At 42.5% G+C, this 18,062-nt stretch overlaps 1 protein-coding gene across 6 annotated transcripts; it reads right to left on the bottom strand.

The window, feature by feature from the left end:
- Positions 1 to 98: 98 nt before the first annotated feature.
- LOC120644283 lies at positions 99 to 6,760 on the bottom strand. 6 transcript variants are annotated; one of them, XM_039920879.1, is made up of 6 exons: positions 6,312 to 6,760; positions 6,171 to 6,246; positions 6,011 to 6,073; positions 5,570 to 5,638; positions 5,384 to 5,494; positions 99 to 189 (listed from the first exon to the last, which is right to left on the bottom strand). In XM_039920879.1, the coding sequence occupies exons 1-5, from the start codon at positions 6,465 to 6,467 to the stop codon at positions 5,475 to 5,477; spliced, it is 384 nt and encodes a 127-aa protein (XP_039776813.1). In that variant the 5' UTR covers positions 6,468 to 6,760; the 3' UTR covers positions 99 to 189; positions 5,384 to 5,474. The 6 variants fall into 6 exon arrangements, 4 of the variants coding, with proteins under 4 accessions (XP_039776813.1, XP_039776814.1, XP_039776811.1 ...); XM_039920877.1 differs by lacking the exon at positions 99 to 189 and adding an exon at positions 2,252 to 5,299; XR_005663567.1 differs by lacking the exons at positions 5,384 to 5,494; positions 5,570 to 5,638 and adding an exon at positions 2,170 to 2,245.
- Positions 6,761 to 18,062: the final 11,302 nt, after the last annotated feature.

The following is an 18,062-nucleotide window of genomic DNA, read 5'->3' as shown; positions in this document are numbered from 1 at the left end:
AATATGAAGAAAATAATACTTTCATTTTCATCAATTATTATGCCATCAATACTGATGAGTGGATCTGCAGATTTGGATCTCATATTTTTTGAATCCCATAGTCTTGTAAGTCGACCTAGGATCTTGCAGTCTTGTTGGCCTAAAGTAATGTCTTGAAGCTTTTTTGTCGATGTCATGATTTTGGCTTGTCTGCAAATGAGATAGTATAGTTTTAATATGGAACATAAGATTAAAATAGCACGGCAAAGCTGAGAAAAAAATAGCAACATAGTAATAGACATGTGAAAGTATCAACTTATAGGAAACACAAGCATGGTATGCAGAATTGAATTTGGGAATATATAAAATACCTCATTAGTTTAATGTGCACCACTGGTTATATGAGAGAAAACTTCTGCATATACTACATTGTGTGTACAATCCTCAAATGAAGGACTATTTTCTATCAAAACTCGCAACCCCTTTGGTGAAGTAATTCGTGAGAAGGCAACATATAATTGGCCATGCGAGAAGACAGGAGATGGCAAATATACTCCAACTGTGCTGAGTGTTTGGCCTTGGCTTTTATTGATGGTCATGGCATAAGAAAGTCGTATAGGAAATTGGCGGCGTCTTAATTTGAAGGGCCATCTGGATTGAGTTGATGTTGTAACAATGCGAGGAATGTATGCTTTTGTCCCTTTTGCTTTTCCTGTGATTATTTCACCTTCAATTACCCTTGTTGTAAGTTGAGTCACAATAAATCTGGTCCCATTGCAAAGCCCTATGGAGGCATCAAGATTCCGCAGGAGCATAATTGGAACACCTATTTTTAAATGCAAGACATGTTCTGGAAGCCCATTGATTGATAATGTGTTCAGGAACTCAGTTGGATATAATGCCTCCAAAGTAGAATGGTTAGCAGAACTTTCATCTATTGAGTCTGAGCTGTAGTATGACATTTCGCTAGTTGTCAGTTGTTCAATCATTTTGCTGTTTATGGCTGAAACCACCTCATTAGTTGGAGTTAGAATTGCACGATCACAAAAATAGGATGAATTATTGTTAGCTGGATCAGACCCAGATGGGTACACAAAAGAATCAAACCATCAAGATCTCTACACTCTTGTGGTAGAAGTAAAGACTGAGGAATCTTTATATAATTAGGCTCATTTTGGATCTGAATATAGGGCTCTATACCACTGCCAACTCTAAGTAACCACTCTGCAAACATGCATAGTTCTTCTCTATCTAAAGGTGAGAGGCTTCTTGAATCTAGTCTCATGTTTTCAGTTAGCTGCAGGACAGTATACTTCCGCCATAAATAAGAATTGACAATGCAGGCTTTTAATATCTGTTGCTTTGTTGAATTTTGGATTACTGGAAGAGTTTGGCGAAAGTCTCCACCAAGAACAACAGTTATACCACCAAATTGTGTATCCTGAGCATTAGGATTGAAATATGAAAGTATATCTCTAAGGGTGCGATCTAGTGCTTCAAAACAATGTCTATGATTTACTGGTGCTTCATCCCAAATAATAAGAGATGTTTGCTGAATAAGTTGTGATAGATGTGTGTTTTTTTATGCTACACATAGAATTCTCTCGTATGTCAAGAGGGATCTTGAAACGGGAGTGTGGTGTTCGGCCACCTAGAAGTAAGAGTGCTGCAATTCCTGATGATGCAACGGCTAGCGCAATCTTTCCTTTGCTTCTTATAAAGTTCAGCAAAGTTGTCCATAAGAATGTCTTACCAGTTCCTCCATACCCGTATACAAAAAATGTTCGGCCTTCATTATTGATGACAGAATTGGAAATGGAATGAAAAACAATCTTCTGGTTGTTATTTAGCTTAGGAATATCATTAGCTACAGATGCTGCTAAGGTAGTAACATCATAGCTAAGCTCATCTAACAAAAGTCTGTTGTGTGTGGAAGCACTACCAATATTATCTGGGATTGGTAGATTGAAATGAGATAAACAATACTCAGCATCTCTTAGCAATTTATCCAACTCAAAAAGGAGGGAAGAATTCACAAAGAGGTCTGCAGCTGAGCTGTTTGGAATGGAAGAGCTTCTATTCATGTGGTATCTAATATCCTCACTCATCTTTGCTGCATTGTCATGAAAAAGGTTTCTAGGATTTGTTACTTCACAAAATAGCAATAATGTGATAAAAAGTTGTCATAACTGGTAAGGGGAGGCCCACTGTGCAGCATCATTGAGAGCAAGGGACCACTCTTGATCATCACCAAGAAGACCTAAAGCTTGACATGCAGAACGAAAGTTAGGATACTCATGTCCTGCGATAGTTCGAATTTCAGAGAAAATGTTGCACCTTTGACAATATGGAGCAGCATGCGCAAATAATAAGTGTCTCCCTGTGCAGGGTTAACATGAGCTATACGGCTAATCTTATTTTGAGACCCACGACGTATATCCCAATATTTTCCATTTGAATGCCATGTAAAGTGCTCAGGAAATTCAATATAAGTATACTGTTGTGCTGTAGGAAATTTGCTGTTGGCCTCCAACCAGTTAGTCAGTTTAGTCCTTAAATTGTTTGGGTTTTCAATGACTTCTTCAAGATCATCTTCTTCTGTAAAGACAACACTATTTTCAAGGGGTAGATGGACAGGTAGGCGCTCTACGGATGGGTCTGAATAGTGAATGTCATACTGAAGCAATCTCCAAGCTGCATCGTTTGGTGTTACATAGCGACATTCTTTTTTTTTCTCGAATGCGCAGAAGAACTGCGCATCAATATATTAAGAAGAATGAAGGGGGGGGGGGGGGGGTAAAGAGCCCCCAAAAACAAAACTGTTACAAGATTGGGAGGGCCTGTAACATGCCCACAATATAAAACCTAAGGTGTCTGTTAAGAACAAAAACTAGGTAGGACCAGACCGCAAGACCACAAGATTAGGATGCAGAAGCCAGGGCAAGGAGATGGGATACTCCTCTAGCCCTTGCCACTGCCCAAAGATGTGCTTCCTCCTTAAAGGTCGAGATGACATGGGCCAAGTTAGGTCTTCCTCCATCAAAGACACATGAATTCCGATGCTTCCAAATTAGCCAAGCCCCCAAGATAATGATGGAGTTGAAGCCTTTCTTTTCTTGACCAGAGAATCTGCTGCTTGCTTTCACCCACCAATCCACGAAGGTTAGATCGTCTAGCTGTGGAGCAGCGGCATCTAGCCCAAAAAGTTGGAGAATGCTGAACCATAATTGCCTGCTGAACATACATGATACTAGTAAGTGATCCATTGTTTCACCAATCTGATCACATAGCGACATTCTAGATAATTGTTTATCTCATTGATTGTGTTACTTGATGAGCCTGGAGCAGAAGGATTAATTTGGAATCCAATTCGAGCATAGTTGAACCATTTTGTCACATACTTGAAAATATATTTGTGCATACCATCATGGTTAACTCGCTCTACATTTATATGAGCTTGATACTTGACTAATAAATCCACATTGTGAGGGACAATAAATCTGTTGTCAATATCGACTCCATTTCTGTATACAACTAATCCATTGTTAGGCCGTGCATACTGGGCAAAACCATTTTCAAGGATAGAGGTCTGCTCACAAAATTTCTTTGGGTAAAATTTGGAGCATTTTCCTTTAGACATACATGGCGAATATGAGCTAAGGGCACCGCAGGGGCCATGAACCATGAATTCTGAAACAACATCATATCCAATTGGATCAATTGTAGGATCTGGCAATTGAGCAGAGATGAATGTGTCTATGATTGCAGCATCCCAGGGTCGTTCTTTTGCTAACCATATAATAATATGAGCATGTGGTAGGCCACGTTTCTAAAATTCTATTGTGTAAACAACTGCAAAAGGGTAGATATGCCTTTTGGTCGGTATAATTAAGAGTAAGAAATCTGAGTGAAAAGATAGGTTAGTTGAGTTATTACATGCATATATAGAGCCAAAAAAATTCTTTTTCTTTATATCATCCATTAAAATATTTAGTTTCATTTTGAAGACCCGATCAACAATTTCTGGTCGGTCAGAAGGATGCAGCCCTAGAGGTAAAGCCTCCGCAATTTCAGGCCAAGCAGCATTAGATGTAAATGTGACAAATAAATCTGGGCAACCATATTTTCTGCAAATGCCTATGCAGTCTTGGTACTTTTGATACAAATAGCGAGGGCTTCCAGTAAATGAAGCTGGCAGAATAATACTTTGGCCAACTGAAGATGCAGACCTAACTCCACTTGAAACATTGTTGGCTAAAGAATGATATGTTGCTGACCTATATTTTCGTTGGAAACTTGGTGTTCGATAGTGGTCTATTCGTTCTCTTTCAACACAGCAATACCCATCAACCTCATAAGCTTGTGTTCCTCTTCCACAACGCAATGGGGTGTTAAAATCATTTGGTCTATCATGTAATCTATATCCAAAGTATTCTGCCATAGTTGCTTTCTGACGGCGCATTGATGTAGAAGTTGAGGTCAGATTATAGAAGAGTGCATCATGGAAGCCATCTTCTCCATATGGAAATAAGATAGGATATTGCATGGCCATGAACTTGCGGTGTCTTTCATCAATCTGTTGTAAGCTTGAAGAACGATCCTCTATGATAAGATCCCTTCCAACATCAGTGTGCCCAATATCCCCAACTACCGGCCCTACAACCTCTGATGCAACCGAAAAATTGCAGATGTCACCATGTGCGTCCACATCGCCAAATAGCCTGATGCTATACTGATCATATGAATTCTCCGATAATCTTTCCCTTGCTGTTCTAAATAGTTTGACGATAGGATTATGTGTGTCCAACATTTGTATTATCGAGTGTACAATGTCTTCGTTAGCATGAAAAGGAGTACGTGAAGATGAAGTTATATTTATTCTATTTGAAACTTCATGGTCTGTATCAAAGATATAAAGCTGCGCATATTCTGGTCGGCAACCTTCAGATGGTATTAAAGAGCCTACTCTATGGCAAACTTGGCCACTGATCTTGAAGACATATGGACGATGACCATCATTTATGGAATCGATGACCTTTGCTCCCATTGAAGTCATTTCAAATATGGAATTGTATTGTCGAATGTGTTCAAAGAAGTGTCTTGAAAGAGGTGTGGTATGTGAAGTCAACAAATTGAGAAGCAGCTGAGGGGATGGCTGGTAAGGTGGCAACAAGATTCTGCCCCCTTTACAACATAAATTATATGTTGGATTTAATGTGTTTCTTTCTCTCCGAACACGCTCTTCATACCAAAAAAAAAGCACCACAATGTCTACAGGAAAATGTAGGTGCTCCCAGGCTTAGTGGATTAAAGATTGTTCCTAGAAAACATAAAAACAAAGGAGACTGAGTGAAAGAAAGGAATAAATGGCTGAATGGTGATACAATGAGAAAATGGATCTTACTGCGATGGTTAAATGTTCGATGGGAAGAGGAATCAGTGGGAGCAAGTGGGGTGTTGGATGCATCAGAGTATTCCAATTGGTGAGCAATGTTTTATTGGTTGGATGATGTAGCTGCAAGTGAAGGAAATATATGAGGAGTGTGAAATTCCAAATTCATCAGGGAGGATGATAGTGTGAAATATTTACCGGGTTGGGAATCGGTAGCAACTGGTTGTGTGCTAATTGATGGTTGAGTAGATTGTATAGGCACAGAGTCTGGAAGAAGTGATTATGCATATATGAAAATAAGCATGGAGAAATAGATGATTTGTAGGTACAAATTGGTGCAAAGCAACCTGTGCTACTGTTGCCATCCATTCGTGCTCTGCGTCTACATCGGTTCTCACGAGCAGCAGCACGATCAAGTTGAGGAGTGAGAACATGGGATGCACGACATCGTGGTCGTCCACAACCAAGTGGAGAATGAACTCCCACCAAGGTCCATTGTACTTATTGTTATAATTGTAATTTTGGAACACAAAACTCATTTAAGAATGGAAGTAGCAAAATAAAATAATTGCCAAAACTACCAGAATGAGGACAATTGGAGATTTAGGAATAATAATAAAGATGGATCACAATTGTTACCTGAATTTGTCAAGAAGGCCAATGTTGCTGCTACATCTAGAAGCGAAATCAATTTATGTGAACCTATAGAGAAAAAATCCAGAACAGTTTATGCAAGAGTTCATAAGAGGAAATATATCAAACAAGTTAGGTGCATTAAACCATGGGCAAGTTTACTCACTTTTTGCTTTGATCAGGAAGCTGTCCCCTCCCTCTACACGGACTACATGAATTTGGTTCACCAGAAGCGGGGAGATCTAAGCCAAAGCAACAATGAAGTGACCACCAATTGAGGAAAGGAAAAGATAGAAAAAAAACCAACCTTTGGTCCTTCGGGATATAGGCTTGGGGATGGAATAATAGAATGACTAATGGGGGTGGAGTTTATGTGAATGTGAATGCTGCAAGTGAATGCCAAGAACGCCTCCACCATGGCAAGAACGGTAGCATTCATTGGCCTAGGCAGTCGAGAAGGCATACAATGAGGTGCCAAGATGCGGCGGTTGAGTAAGCACGCCGAGTAGCGGGACTACGGGAGGCACTGCGCTAGCAGGCGTGGTGGGACGGGAGCGGCGGGCGTTGGCAGGAGGTGGAGCGGCGGGCGCAGCGGGAGGCACGTGGCCGAGGTGCGGCGATTCAGCGCCCTCTGCACCGGCAAGCGTGGTTGGGCGGCGGGACTGCGTGATGCTGAGGCGAACGGGGGAGGAGCGTGGCCACTGGCCAGCGAGCCTGTACGCTGAGCTGCATGTGTGGGCCGGCAAGCGCTGGTGGCCAGCCCACCAGTACGTGAGCCTTCTTTTTTTTTTTTAAAATCAACACCAGCGAGCCTTTGTTTGTGGGCAGGAGGTCATGGGCTGCTGTCCTGGCAGGTGGACGGACAGGTGGACGGACGGAAGAACGGAGATGTGCTGAGAGTTACTATGCCGTTGGATCACAGATCGGTTGGTCAAAAATTATTTAGATGATGTGTCTACACCACATGTCAAAGAAATAGCAATCAATGATGTGTAGTGGGGATCATCTTTATAAAAGTTATAGATTTGTTCCTTCAGAAGAATAAACCAGTGAATAAGAATAACTGAGGTCTCTGCAAAGTGCAAAGTTACCTGGCACTGCAGCTTTCCTGATAAACTTGGCAAGAAACTATCCGAAATCGGCAAGGTTCTGCCTCGCTAGGAGAAATATCCGAATTCAGAAACCATCCATGATCCACCCAGGCCAGGAGGTAGCCAATGCCATTATTTATCATAATTTAGAATGATATTATTATTAAAAACTGGTCCAATATTTGCATACAGAAGCATAATAGCTTCACACAGGAGGGGTTCTCCTCCACTTCTTCCTTCTCCAACCTCCTCTTTCCTCCTTCTTCCTCAAATTTGTAGGAGAGTTTAGAAGAGGCTCCATGTGATTTCCAGCGGTAGGAGGGCTCGAGCCCCTCTAGACTCACCGCTGGATCCGCCCGTGTGTGTGGATAAGTATAGGCCATTATCATTATCACAACTGATTAGCTTTTGCTAAATTGTTTAGTGGGGTGGGCTGTGTGCATGCTAGAGTGCAGGATTTAGTCGTCTGCGCGCAAAAAAGAAAAAAGAAAAAAAAGTGAAGTGTTCAATGCAGCGGCTGGGATCTCAGCTACTCTGTAGATACCGCAACTGTTTATTTCTCCCTTGCCATGTGGTGCTAATTCTGCATTGGAAAGAGAATCGAGTAAGAGCAAGACTAATAATACAGCCAGTTGTTGGCTGTAAGGATTCTTATAGCCCACCTTTCAGTCAACTAGTATAGTAGTTTAGTCCTTCATTATTAATATAAGGCCCACATGTCTCTCTCATAAGGTTTCTTGGTTCTTGCACTACTAGAAAACAAGTCAAAGGTTCACCCCAAAAGTATAGGTATGGATGAACCGGTACCTATGCTAGCATAGATACCGGTTCATCTACATACCGGTACCTTTGAAATGGATGAAATCTATGAATGAGCCTAAGGTACCGGTTGGTAGGCTCTCCATAGGTACCGGGTGGTAATTTTTACATTAGTACCGGTTGGTAACACCAACCGATATCTATGGATGAGCCTTAGGTACCTTAGGAGCCTTAGGCTCATCCATGAGTTACTTCAAATAAAAAATATCTCGCTTCCCATCAGAAGTGATGTGTAAGTGAGATGGTAAAAAAGATACACGTGAGGTAAGAGATCCTGAGTTCAAATCCTGGCCAACCATTTTTGACAAAAATACTATCAAGAGAGGCTTAGGCACCGTTTTTTTACCCGGTACTGATGAGCATGGCCAAAGGTCCCGGTTTCGGGGTACCGGTTCAAAAACGGTACCTTAGGCCCTCTACAACCGGTGCCTATAGCCTCTTTTCTAGTAGTGTTGTGTCCAAGCTGGCTGCAAACTTGCAGCCCACCTTTCATCTCTCAACCGGTGCCTATAGCCTCTTTTCTAGTAGTGTTGTGTCCAAGCTGGCTGCAAACTTGCAGCCCACCTTTCATCTCTCAACCGGTGCCTATAGCCTCTTTTCTAGTAGTGTTGTGTCCAAGCTGGCTGCAAACTTGCAGCCCACTTTTTATCTCTCTCCTCTTCTCTCTTCTCCACCTCAGCATTTAGCCTTCTTACAGCCTCCTATAATACTTGCTCTAAGGTACACATGAAAAGTAGTAGAAGTAATAGTTCATTAGTTTTGAAACATAAGTACATTAGGAACAGGCAACTAAAAAATTTCAAGAATTTTTTTAAAAAAATTGGCATTGACACATTAACAATGATAATACACATGAAAAGAATGAACATTAAGACGAAAAAGAGAACTCCTCGATCATAAACAATTCATTGACATATGACCGCTCGACGAAGAAAAGACGAAGATACTACCCATTGGCCATTAGCACTGATCCTAGTCACATACTCACATGGCAAGTTGACAAGAATGATTTGATGAACTATCATCCACAAATTCAGGTGTTGCTTTATTGCCATGTTGGTGGGGATGCTCTCTAGCTTCAACAAAGGCTCGGATTCAAAACACATGTTCTGCTAGCTTCGACGCCTAGTAAAACGGGACTAAAAACATGAGTGAAAACTGACACTGTTAAGAGCAAGAGCAATAATTTCTCCAGATGCTCCAGCGTGGACAACATGCAACACGCTCTCTCCTATTTTTTTTCTCTCCTGGGACAACAACTTGCAGCCTTGGGAGCCAATAGGAAACCGAGAAAAGCGCAGCACAGTGTTCTTCGTCCGCTTTTGCCCGCGCATCACCAGATGCTCGCTCCACTATCTTTTCTGTTTTCTCTCTTCTTCATGTCAGATACCGCCCGCTCTCAACCCATCATAATACTTGCTCTAATGCTTGAGAGCAAACTAGCGTACTTAGTTTTGCCACAAGAACAGAGGCCATTAAATGCGTAACATGTGCAGATACTTCGAAAGCAGTGCCGGCCCTAGGGGTAGGGCAGCATGAGCCCAAGTATGTATATTATGTATACGTAGCTACAGAGTACAGCCCAGCCCAATTATAAAGTAAGCAAATTAATTCTATAAGTCCAAATATATTATTACTAGTATAGTGCCCGTGCATTGCTGCGAGTAATATAAATATTATCTGATTTTCAATTAAGATTAGGATTGATTTGTTCAGGTTTTGATATAGGATTCCGAATAATTTATCGGGATTCTAATTAGAATTTGGTTTGACGGACCGTGAAATCATTGTTTGCTTTAGAAATAGTAGAGATAGAGATAGAGATTTTAGTCTACATTGTTCTCCGATAAGTATTCAACAACCAACATGTTAAATTAAAAAATATCAATATATTTGTTTTAGCTTTGTAAGAAAAATTAGCATGTATATATATTCGGGATGTACATAAGATTTTATATAAGGTCTAGACTCTAGAGGGGCCGTTCCGATGAGTTCGCCAGAAGGCCTCCAAAATCCTAGGGCCGGCACTGTTCGAAAGCTGCAACCAGGCCCAGGGTTTCCCGATTTCGACAAACATTTCCTCCTTCAGATGCCTAAAGCTAGTGGACGACTTTTGTTGTTTAAAAAGAAACTGTGTATTCTCGGAGAACATGTGTGTATTATGAGAAATGGCATAATACATGGAAACGTCAAACATAGTACTCAGTGCAATAACTCAGCTCAGGTGTTTTGTACCCCATCTAAAAAAAAGAAAAAGTCTAAATTACTCCCCTCAACTATAGCAAAAGTCTGGATAATCCCCTAAACTATAACTTGGTTCAATTTACCCCCTAAACTATACCATTTAGTTTATTTTATCCCCTAATATAATTTATCTTTTTTGTTTCTCCATACACAAGTTGAATTTTAATTTTAAATTTTGCAGAGTAGTAGTGGACATCATAATGCATATTTAGAAAAAGTTTTATAATTTTTCGCCATTAGTTTTCATATAATTTTGTACTCCAATGATTAATTTATCATTAAATATTCTAACCTATCAAAATAATAATAAAAAATTATGATCTATTTTTTAACATGTGTTATAGTGCATACTATTATGCTGTAAAATTTCAACTCAAAACTCCACAAATGCATGGAGAAATAAAAAAGACAAATTATATTAGGGGGTAATTTGAACCAAATGGTATAGTTTAGGGGATAAAATAAACCAAACAATAGTTTAGGGGGTTATCCAGACTTTGGCTATAATTGAGGGGAGTAATTTACACTTTTTCCAAAAAAATACGAGTGGTAGTAGCTCATCCTAGGTCTCCTTTACCTCCATCTAGAAAATGTAAGTACTCTTAACTCATCCTAGGGTTCTGATTGGAACATTAGCTTATGGCTAATTTTAAGAATTAGCTTTGAATTGGTAAGCTAAGAATTAATTTAAGGCAAATTGTTTGGATTCATGGGCTAAGGCTAGTCTCAGTGGGAGTTTCATGGACACAATTATCAAGACTGAGAACTAGGTAGCTGTGCCAGATGAGTTTCATGGTGATGAAACTCCATTCTTCTCTCTCCTTGCCATGTCAGTAAAATTGATGGTATTTAATATCATGAAACTCTCCATGAAACCCCCACTGAGATCGGCCTAATGTCCACCATCTCTCTCCAATTCCCACGCCTAGGTGTGCGTGCAGACTCACCTTTTAGTGAGACCCGCGTAAAATTAGCCCCATTAGGCTAGTCTCAACTGGGGTTTCATGATATTAAATATTATTAATTTTGCTGACATAACAAGAAGAGAGAAGAATAAAGTTCCATGGGATATGAGAAGAGTTTCATCACCATAAAATTCATCCAGCATAGTTACCTAGTTCTTAGTCTTGGTAACTGTGCCCATAAAACTCCCACTGAAATTGGCCTTACCGCCCTTTTGAGGGGCTAAGTATTAGTCCATCTGTTTGGATGCGTGAGGGCTAATTTGAAGCTAAAAGGTGAGGGCTAAGAATTATCCCTTGTATCCAAATAGATTGTGTCATGTCTCCTATACTCCACAAATATGGTTGGGTCTCCCAAAATTTACAAGCTCTAGGTTCACAACAGATGGCGTGCAAGCACCGATAGCAAAGAATTATACAAACCACATCTAAGTCTAGACTAACACTGAAAGCAATGCACAGAACAAACCCTAAGACTTGCAAGGTTTAGACCACATAACTAGACATGCAAGCCAATACGGGTTAACACGCACTTCAAATGGAGTAATCCGACAGCTCTGCCAGGTAAAGTCCCGATGGAACCACCTATGCTTCGATCGAACCCAAAGCTTGCAGACCATAAATTATTACATAACAAAATGCATCATAAAATTATTACAGACCAAAGCTTCGACAACATTTCAAAATTTATTAAATAACAAAATGCATCATAAAATTATTATAGACCAAGTTTAAATTCAAAAAAATGCTTTTGAATCATAAAAAAGATCCTCAGAGTTCTTTGTTGTAGCGGAAATAAAACGATAGTCTAGCGATGATACAATACGTCATGATAAAGCCCGTATAGAGATATCACCTGAAAATAAAGCCACAAGCAAGGATGAGTATACTAATACTTAGCAAAGTTTTACCCGTCAACGGATATACCTTAGTCCACATAACTAGACATGGAAGGCTGGAAAGCTCTAGTTTTTTTTTGCTGAAAAGTAACAAAGAGAGTAGGTCCTTATATTCAAGTTTTATCTTTAAGATTCTAGGTTGATTAAACTAGTCTAGATGAGCATCTATAACTAAACAAGAATGGTAGATAAAGCATTAAACATACATCAATATTATCATCATTATATTCCACTTGTTACTCTATGCGGCAAAAGTGTTAAGCAGTCTCATTGATCATGAGCGACGGCTGATTCGAATCGAGTTCTTAAACATGCCAGGCAAACCTAACACACACGCATGGGGAACAAAGTCGTCCACGCAACGTTTCCCTTTTCTTTCCGGCTTGTGGATCAGGATCACCCACCTCGACTACAGAGTACGACTACTCTGCACCCACATGTTGGCTGCATGAGAACTTCGTTCAAAGAGGGTGAAAGTAAAGTCCACTCTCCGGTCCAATCAGGTAATTTGCTTACCGATTACCATATTTCTCGGTATGTGGCTAGTACGTTCAAACGCTTAACAAAGCTGCCACACACTGCGGCATTAGTACCTTTTCACTAAACTGATGGGGTCTCCTTAATAAGTATCATCACATGACCCCGCCTGTGGACCTTATGGTTGTAGTGTGCAGTAAACCAGTCAGAACATATTATCTCACGAGTAGCAGGAAACTACTCGACATTTACCGGTCCTAATTAGCAGAGCATCTAGTCGAGCTTAACTAGTGGTAAACAGTACATGGGTGAAGCGTCCCCCATAAGTAGACACTAAATATGATACAAATATCAGTCCTAGGAGGCTGATAACATATTTATTCAACATATGGTTCAGCCACCGTACAAACCTCCGAGGAGGCAGACACTCGATACAAACGATAATAAGCAATAAAAAAAATACGGTGATACACCAAAGCATGACCTAGACGGTTTCCAGCTCGGGCTCAGAGTAATGCGCTAGCAGAAGCATCTTGCAAAGGGCCAACATCACAGGCAAGGTTGGGTGCTGACGCAACCTCTACACAACGTCTTCAACAGCGAAGTCCGGATCTTCTTCTGAAGAAAAACCACAAATATATATTGGGTGAGTACAGAAGTACTCAACAAGTCCAACCCCATCCATGGAGGGGGATAACACAGATATGCGCAGGATAATTCAAGGATAAGGCTGAGGTTCATTTGCAGTAAAGCTAGATTTTACACATGCAAGGGTTTATTTTTAAAAAGGGTTTTCTCAAAGCGATTCTTTACTAACCAAGTAATAAGCGAGCTTGATCCTACACAAAGGATCCAAGTTTTAATGCTACCGGATTCCTCATCCGCAGTAGCTCACGGCACAACTGCCGGACACTTTCCCCAAAACACTCACGCCAACCCAACCCAATCCCAGAAGAAGTTCGAGTTGTGTGACCAAACCGTAACTCGCCCAATACCGTGGGCACGGCTATTCGAATAGGTTTAAACTCTGCAGAGGTGTGCAACTTTACCCACAAGTGGGGTACCATAGCACGATCACCTTAGTATTGGTGCAGATCCCAACAAAGCCATTACCCACCTTAACTAGACCTGACTAGCCAACACGGACTCCACCAAGGGGCCATTGACCTATCACTGAGGTTTAGCCGGGGCATAAGTCACCACGACCTTGTCCCTTCTACTTGATCACCCATTGCTCTCAGCTCTTTTGATGGCTATCAGACTAACTAGTGGGGTTTATGCTAAGCTGTTGCCACACACAACGGTCAAGTGGTTTGCACGATAGTTGAGTTAGGCAAGATGACACATCAACTCGGTCCTTAACTGCGACAAGATGGATATCTCCCAACCTTGCTCAACCACGCCGGTATGAGCACACCTTTTGGCAATTCACACAAGAATGCCATCCATCTCATCTAAGTACATCCTTCTTTTAGTTTCCAAAAATTCCACATTTTCCCTTACCACACACTCACACGTTTTTCTTTTATAAAACAAGTTGTTCCATATTCGTTGTGTTGTAATTTAAGCACAAGGTCCTAAGCATTCTAGCAGCGATTAACATCCAAATAGAATAAATCTTATTTAGACATTAATCTAGGTGGTCAAGGAATGATTATAACAAATCAAGGGGTGGCTATCCAACCATGTTTTCAGTAGTAAAAGCATATGTAATTTTGTAAAACAGGCCAATAGGTTGTGTTTATAAAACTGGGTCAAATTATGCAATCAAAGGATGAGATTGAACTTGCCATCTTCAAAGCCTTCCTGGAGTTCTTGCTCGCGGTACGGTTCCTCAGGCTCCGGCTCGCGGTACTGCTCAGCGAGCTCCTCGACAGGTTCTCCCTCATTCACACCGGTATCTACGGCGCACACAAACAAACACACAATAAATAAAAAGAAATAAAGGTTTTATCATTGAGCTCAAATCGGAGAAGGTTAAGATATGGAGATAGGAATAATATTTTTGGGAGATTTTCTAATGGCACGGTTGAAAATATATTAGAAATGGCGTGGTAAAGATTCGGGGCGATTGGAGGATGTTTGGCGCATAAAATGATAGGTCGAAGAGGGGTTTAGGGGTTAAACCGGGGTCTAGGGGCCTCTTCGTAATTATTTTTGAGATGGCAAGGGCTTGATTATAATTTCTGAGATTACATGGGTTATTCTAAAAGGGGCAGGGGTATACCTGGAATTTTGTTTTTATGCTGGATGGACTGGTTCTCTAAATAAATAAAATGAGGAAGGGCTTTTCTTTAAAAGAGACATATGGGGGGACTCCTAAATAAAAAGGAAAAAGGGCAGGAGGCTAAGGGCAAAAACACCCTTCTTCTTCCTCCCCTCCCCCATGGAAAAGACGAGGGGGTCAGGGGCGCCAGTTGTGGCTGATTCCGGAGTCCCAGGGCACGGCGGCGGCCGGGGTGTGGAGGAAAACGGAGAGGAGGATGAGGGGCTTCGATTCCCCTACCTATCTCGAGCTGGGATGGAGCGAGGCGGCCTGACCATGAAGGCTGGCGGCGGCAGGCGGAGGTGGCCCTGGCGGTGGCGCTGCGCAGCTTGGGAGGGGGCTAGGGGCGGCGGTGGAGGTTGTGGGGGTGATGGGCGAGGAGAGGGGCCTATTTATAGGCGAGGAGAGGCGGTGGAGGAGTGGGGGTGGCCGCAGTGGTGGCCGGACGGCAGCTCTGCTGTGGCGTTAATGGCGTTGGGGCCAGCTTGGCCGCTTGTGAGCGTCGCGGAGCAGCGCGAGCGTCGAGGGTGACAGAGTGCAGGGGGTGGGCGGCGCAAGTAGAGGAGGGTGGAGGGGGGCCGGCTGCTGTGCTTGACGTCGAGCTCTACTCGCGAGCAGTGCTGGCTCGGGCAGTGAGGCGGCGGTGTTGTGCTGGACGACGGGCGGCGCGGCGAGCACAGGCGACGGGACGGGTTGGGCAGGGGCGAGCGGCGCGGCGAGCATCCCGGCACATGGAGCGCGTGGGGGCGGGCGCGCGTGCGGCGTGTGGGGCTCAGGGGCGCGCGTGGGCAGAGAGCAGGAAGAGAAAGAAGAAAGGAGAAGGAGGGAGAAAGGAAAAGAAGAAAAAGAAAAAAAGAGAAGAAAAGAAAATGAAGAGAGGGAGGAAAAAAAGAGAGAGAGCAGCGGTCGGCGGGATTCGCGGCGACGGTCGGGAGCATGCGACGGCTTCGGCGGAATGCATCGCACGCAGAATGTGGAGAACAGAGAGATGAGACGGTGATTGGTGTGGGTGTCAGGACGGTGGATCGCCAGGAAGGATTTTGGGAGATTAGGAGCTCAGACGGAAAGGGGTTTAGGAATGTTTTGAGCTCAACGATGAAAAGAAAATTTTGAAAATTATTTTTAGCACGTGATTTATCTTGGTGAATTTTTGGGATGTTACAAACCTACCCCACTTAAAATGGATCTTGTCCTCGAGATTCGGCTGGTTCCTAAAGAGATGGGGAAACTCCTTCTTCAAGGCATCTTCGTGTTCCCACGTAGCTTCTTCTACTCCTTGTCTTCTCCATTGCACTCTGCAAATCTGTACTTCTGAGTTCCTTGTTCTTTTTGTGATAGTGTCCAGAATTTTGACCTGTACTTCCTGGTATCGTAGGTCTGGCTGCAAATCTATTGCCTCCACTGGCACGTGTTCTGTCTCGGGTACCCTCAAACACCTTCTTAATTGTGAGACATGGAACACCGGGTGTATGTCTGACATTCCTTCTGGTAGTTGGAGTCGGTAGACTATTTTTCCGACTTTCTTTAGCACTTGGTACGGTCCAATGTACCAAGGGGCTAACTTTCCGTGTACTTGAAACCTCCGGGTCCCCCGAATAGGTGAAACCTTGAGATAGACGAAGTCTCTTGGATTGAAACTTATTTCTCATCTCTTCTTGTCCGTGTAGCTCTTCTGTCTGGACTGGGTTGCTTTCAACTTTTCACAGATTTCTGCTACTCTTTCTTCTGCTTCCTTTATGAGGGCTGGTCCAACTAATGAACGCTCTCCTACTTCTGACCACATCAGAGGGGTTCTACACTTTCTCCCATAGAGAGCCTCAAATGGCGACATGCCTAAGCTTCCCTGATAACTATTATTGTATGAGAACTCTACATAGGGAAAACTCTATTCCCAATCTTTACCATAGGTAAGGACACATGCCGTTAACATATCTACCATAATTTTCTTTACCCTTTTGGTCTGTCCATCAGTTTGCGGGTGATAGGCTGAACTAAAATCCAATTTGGTCCCCATGGCCTTATGCAGACTTTTCCAAAACTTGGAGGTGAACTGGGTCCCTCGATCTGAAACGATTCTGCTAGGCACACATGCAGCTTTACTATATTATCCACATAAAGCTGGGCTAGCTTTTCTCCTCCATAGTTGGTCCGTACGGGTAGAAAGTGAGCGACCTTGGTGAGCCGGTCCACTATTACCCAAATGGAGTCACAACCCTTCTGGGTCTTGGGCAATCCTACCACAAAATCTATTTCTATCTTGTCCCATTTCCAAACTGGGATAGATAGGGGTTGTAGTAATCCTGCTGGCTTCTGATGCTCAGCCTTGATCCTTTGACATGTGTCGCAATGGGCAACGAACTGGGCAATGTCTGACTTCATTCCATTCCACCAATACTTTTGTTTTAAATCCAAATACATTTTGGTGGACCCTGGGTGGATGGAATATGCCGAGTTATGAGCCTCGTCTATGATCATTTGCCAGAAGTCCCCTTCTTTGGGCACACAAATCCTATCTTTATACCACAAGGTTCCCTTATCGTCCACTTGAAAATCCGGTGCTTTGTTCTCTCCGGTATGTTTGTGGATTTTCATTAAATCCTTGTCCGAATCTTGGGCCTTTCTGATTCTGTCCTCTAGGGTAGGTTGGACACTCAGCTTGTGGCTGGAGCCTCGAGGGACAATGTGTACATTCAATCGTGCCATTTTCTCTTGCAGATGAGCATCCTTGGGTTCATAAGATTTCCGGCTTAAGGCATCGGCTACCACGTTAGCTTTGCCTGGGTGGTAGTGAATTTCCACATTATAATCCTTGACCAGCTCTAACAATCTTCTCTGCCTGAGGTTTAGATCTGGCTAGGTGAAGATATACTTCAGGCTCTTATGATCCGTGTATATCTCACACTTGTTTCCAATCAGGTAGTGCCTCCAAATCTTCAGGGCATGCACTACGGCTGCAAACTCCAAATTATGTGTTGGGTAATTTTGCTCATGAGGCCTGAGTTGGCAGGAAGCATATGCAACAACTTTCCCGTCTTGCATCAGTACACACCATAATCCTTGTCGGGATGCGTCACAATAAATGACAAAATCCCGATGAATGTCCAGTAGGGTGAGTACCGGGGTGGTTGTCAATCTTCTCTTCAATTCCTGAAAAATCCTTTCGCAGGACTCTGTCCAAACAAACTTCTTTTCCTTCTTAAGCAGCTCTGTCATGGGCCAGGTGATCCTGGAGAATCCTTCAATAAATCTTCGATAATATCCAGCTAATCCCAGAAAACTTCTAATCTCACTTACATTGGT

Source organism: Panicum virgatum, chromosome 8K (genome assembly GCF_016808335.1).
Source record: "Panicum virgatum strain AP13 chromosome 8K, P.virgatum_v5, whole genome shotgun sequence".
Classification (NCBI taxonomy): Eukaryota; Viridiplantae; Streptophyta; class Magnoliopsida; order Poales; family Poaceae; genus Panicum; species Panicum virgatum.
The sequence above is the reverse complement of the archived record's forward strand: the minus strand, read 5'-3'. Positions and strand labels throughout refer to the sequence as shown.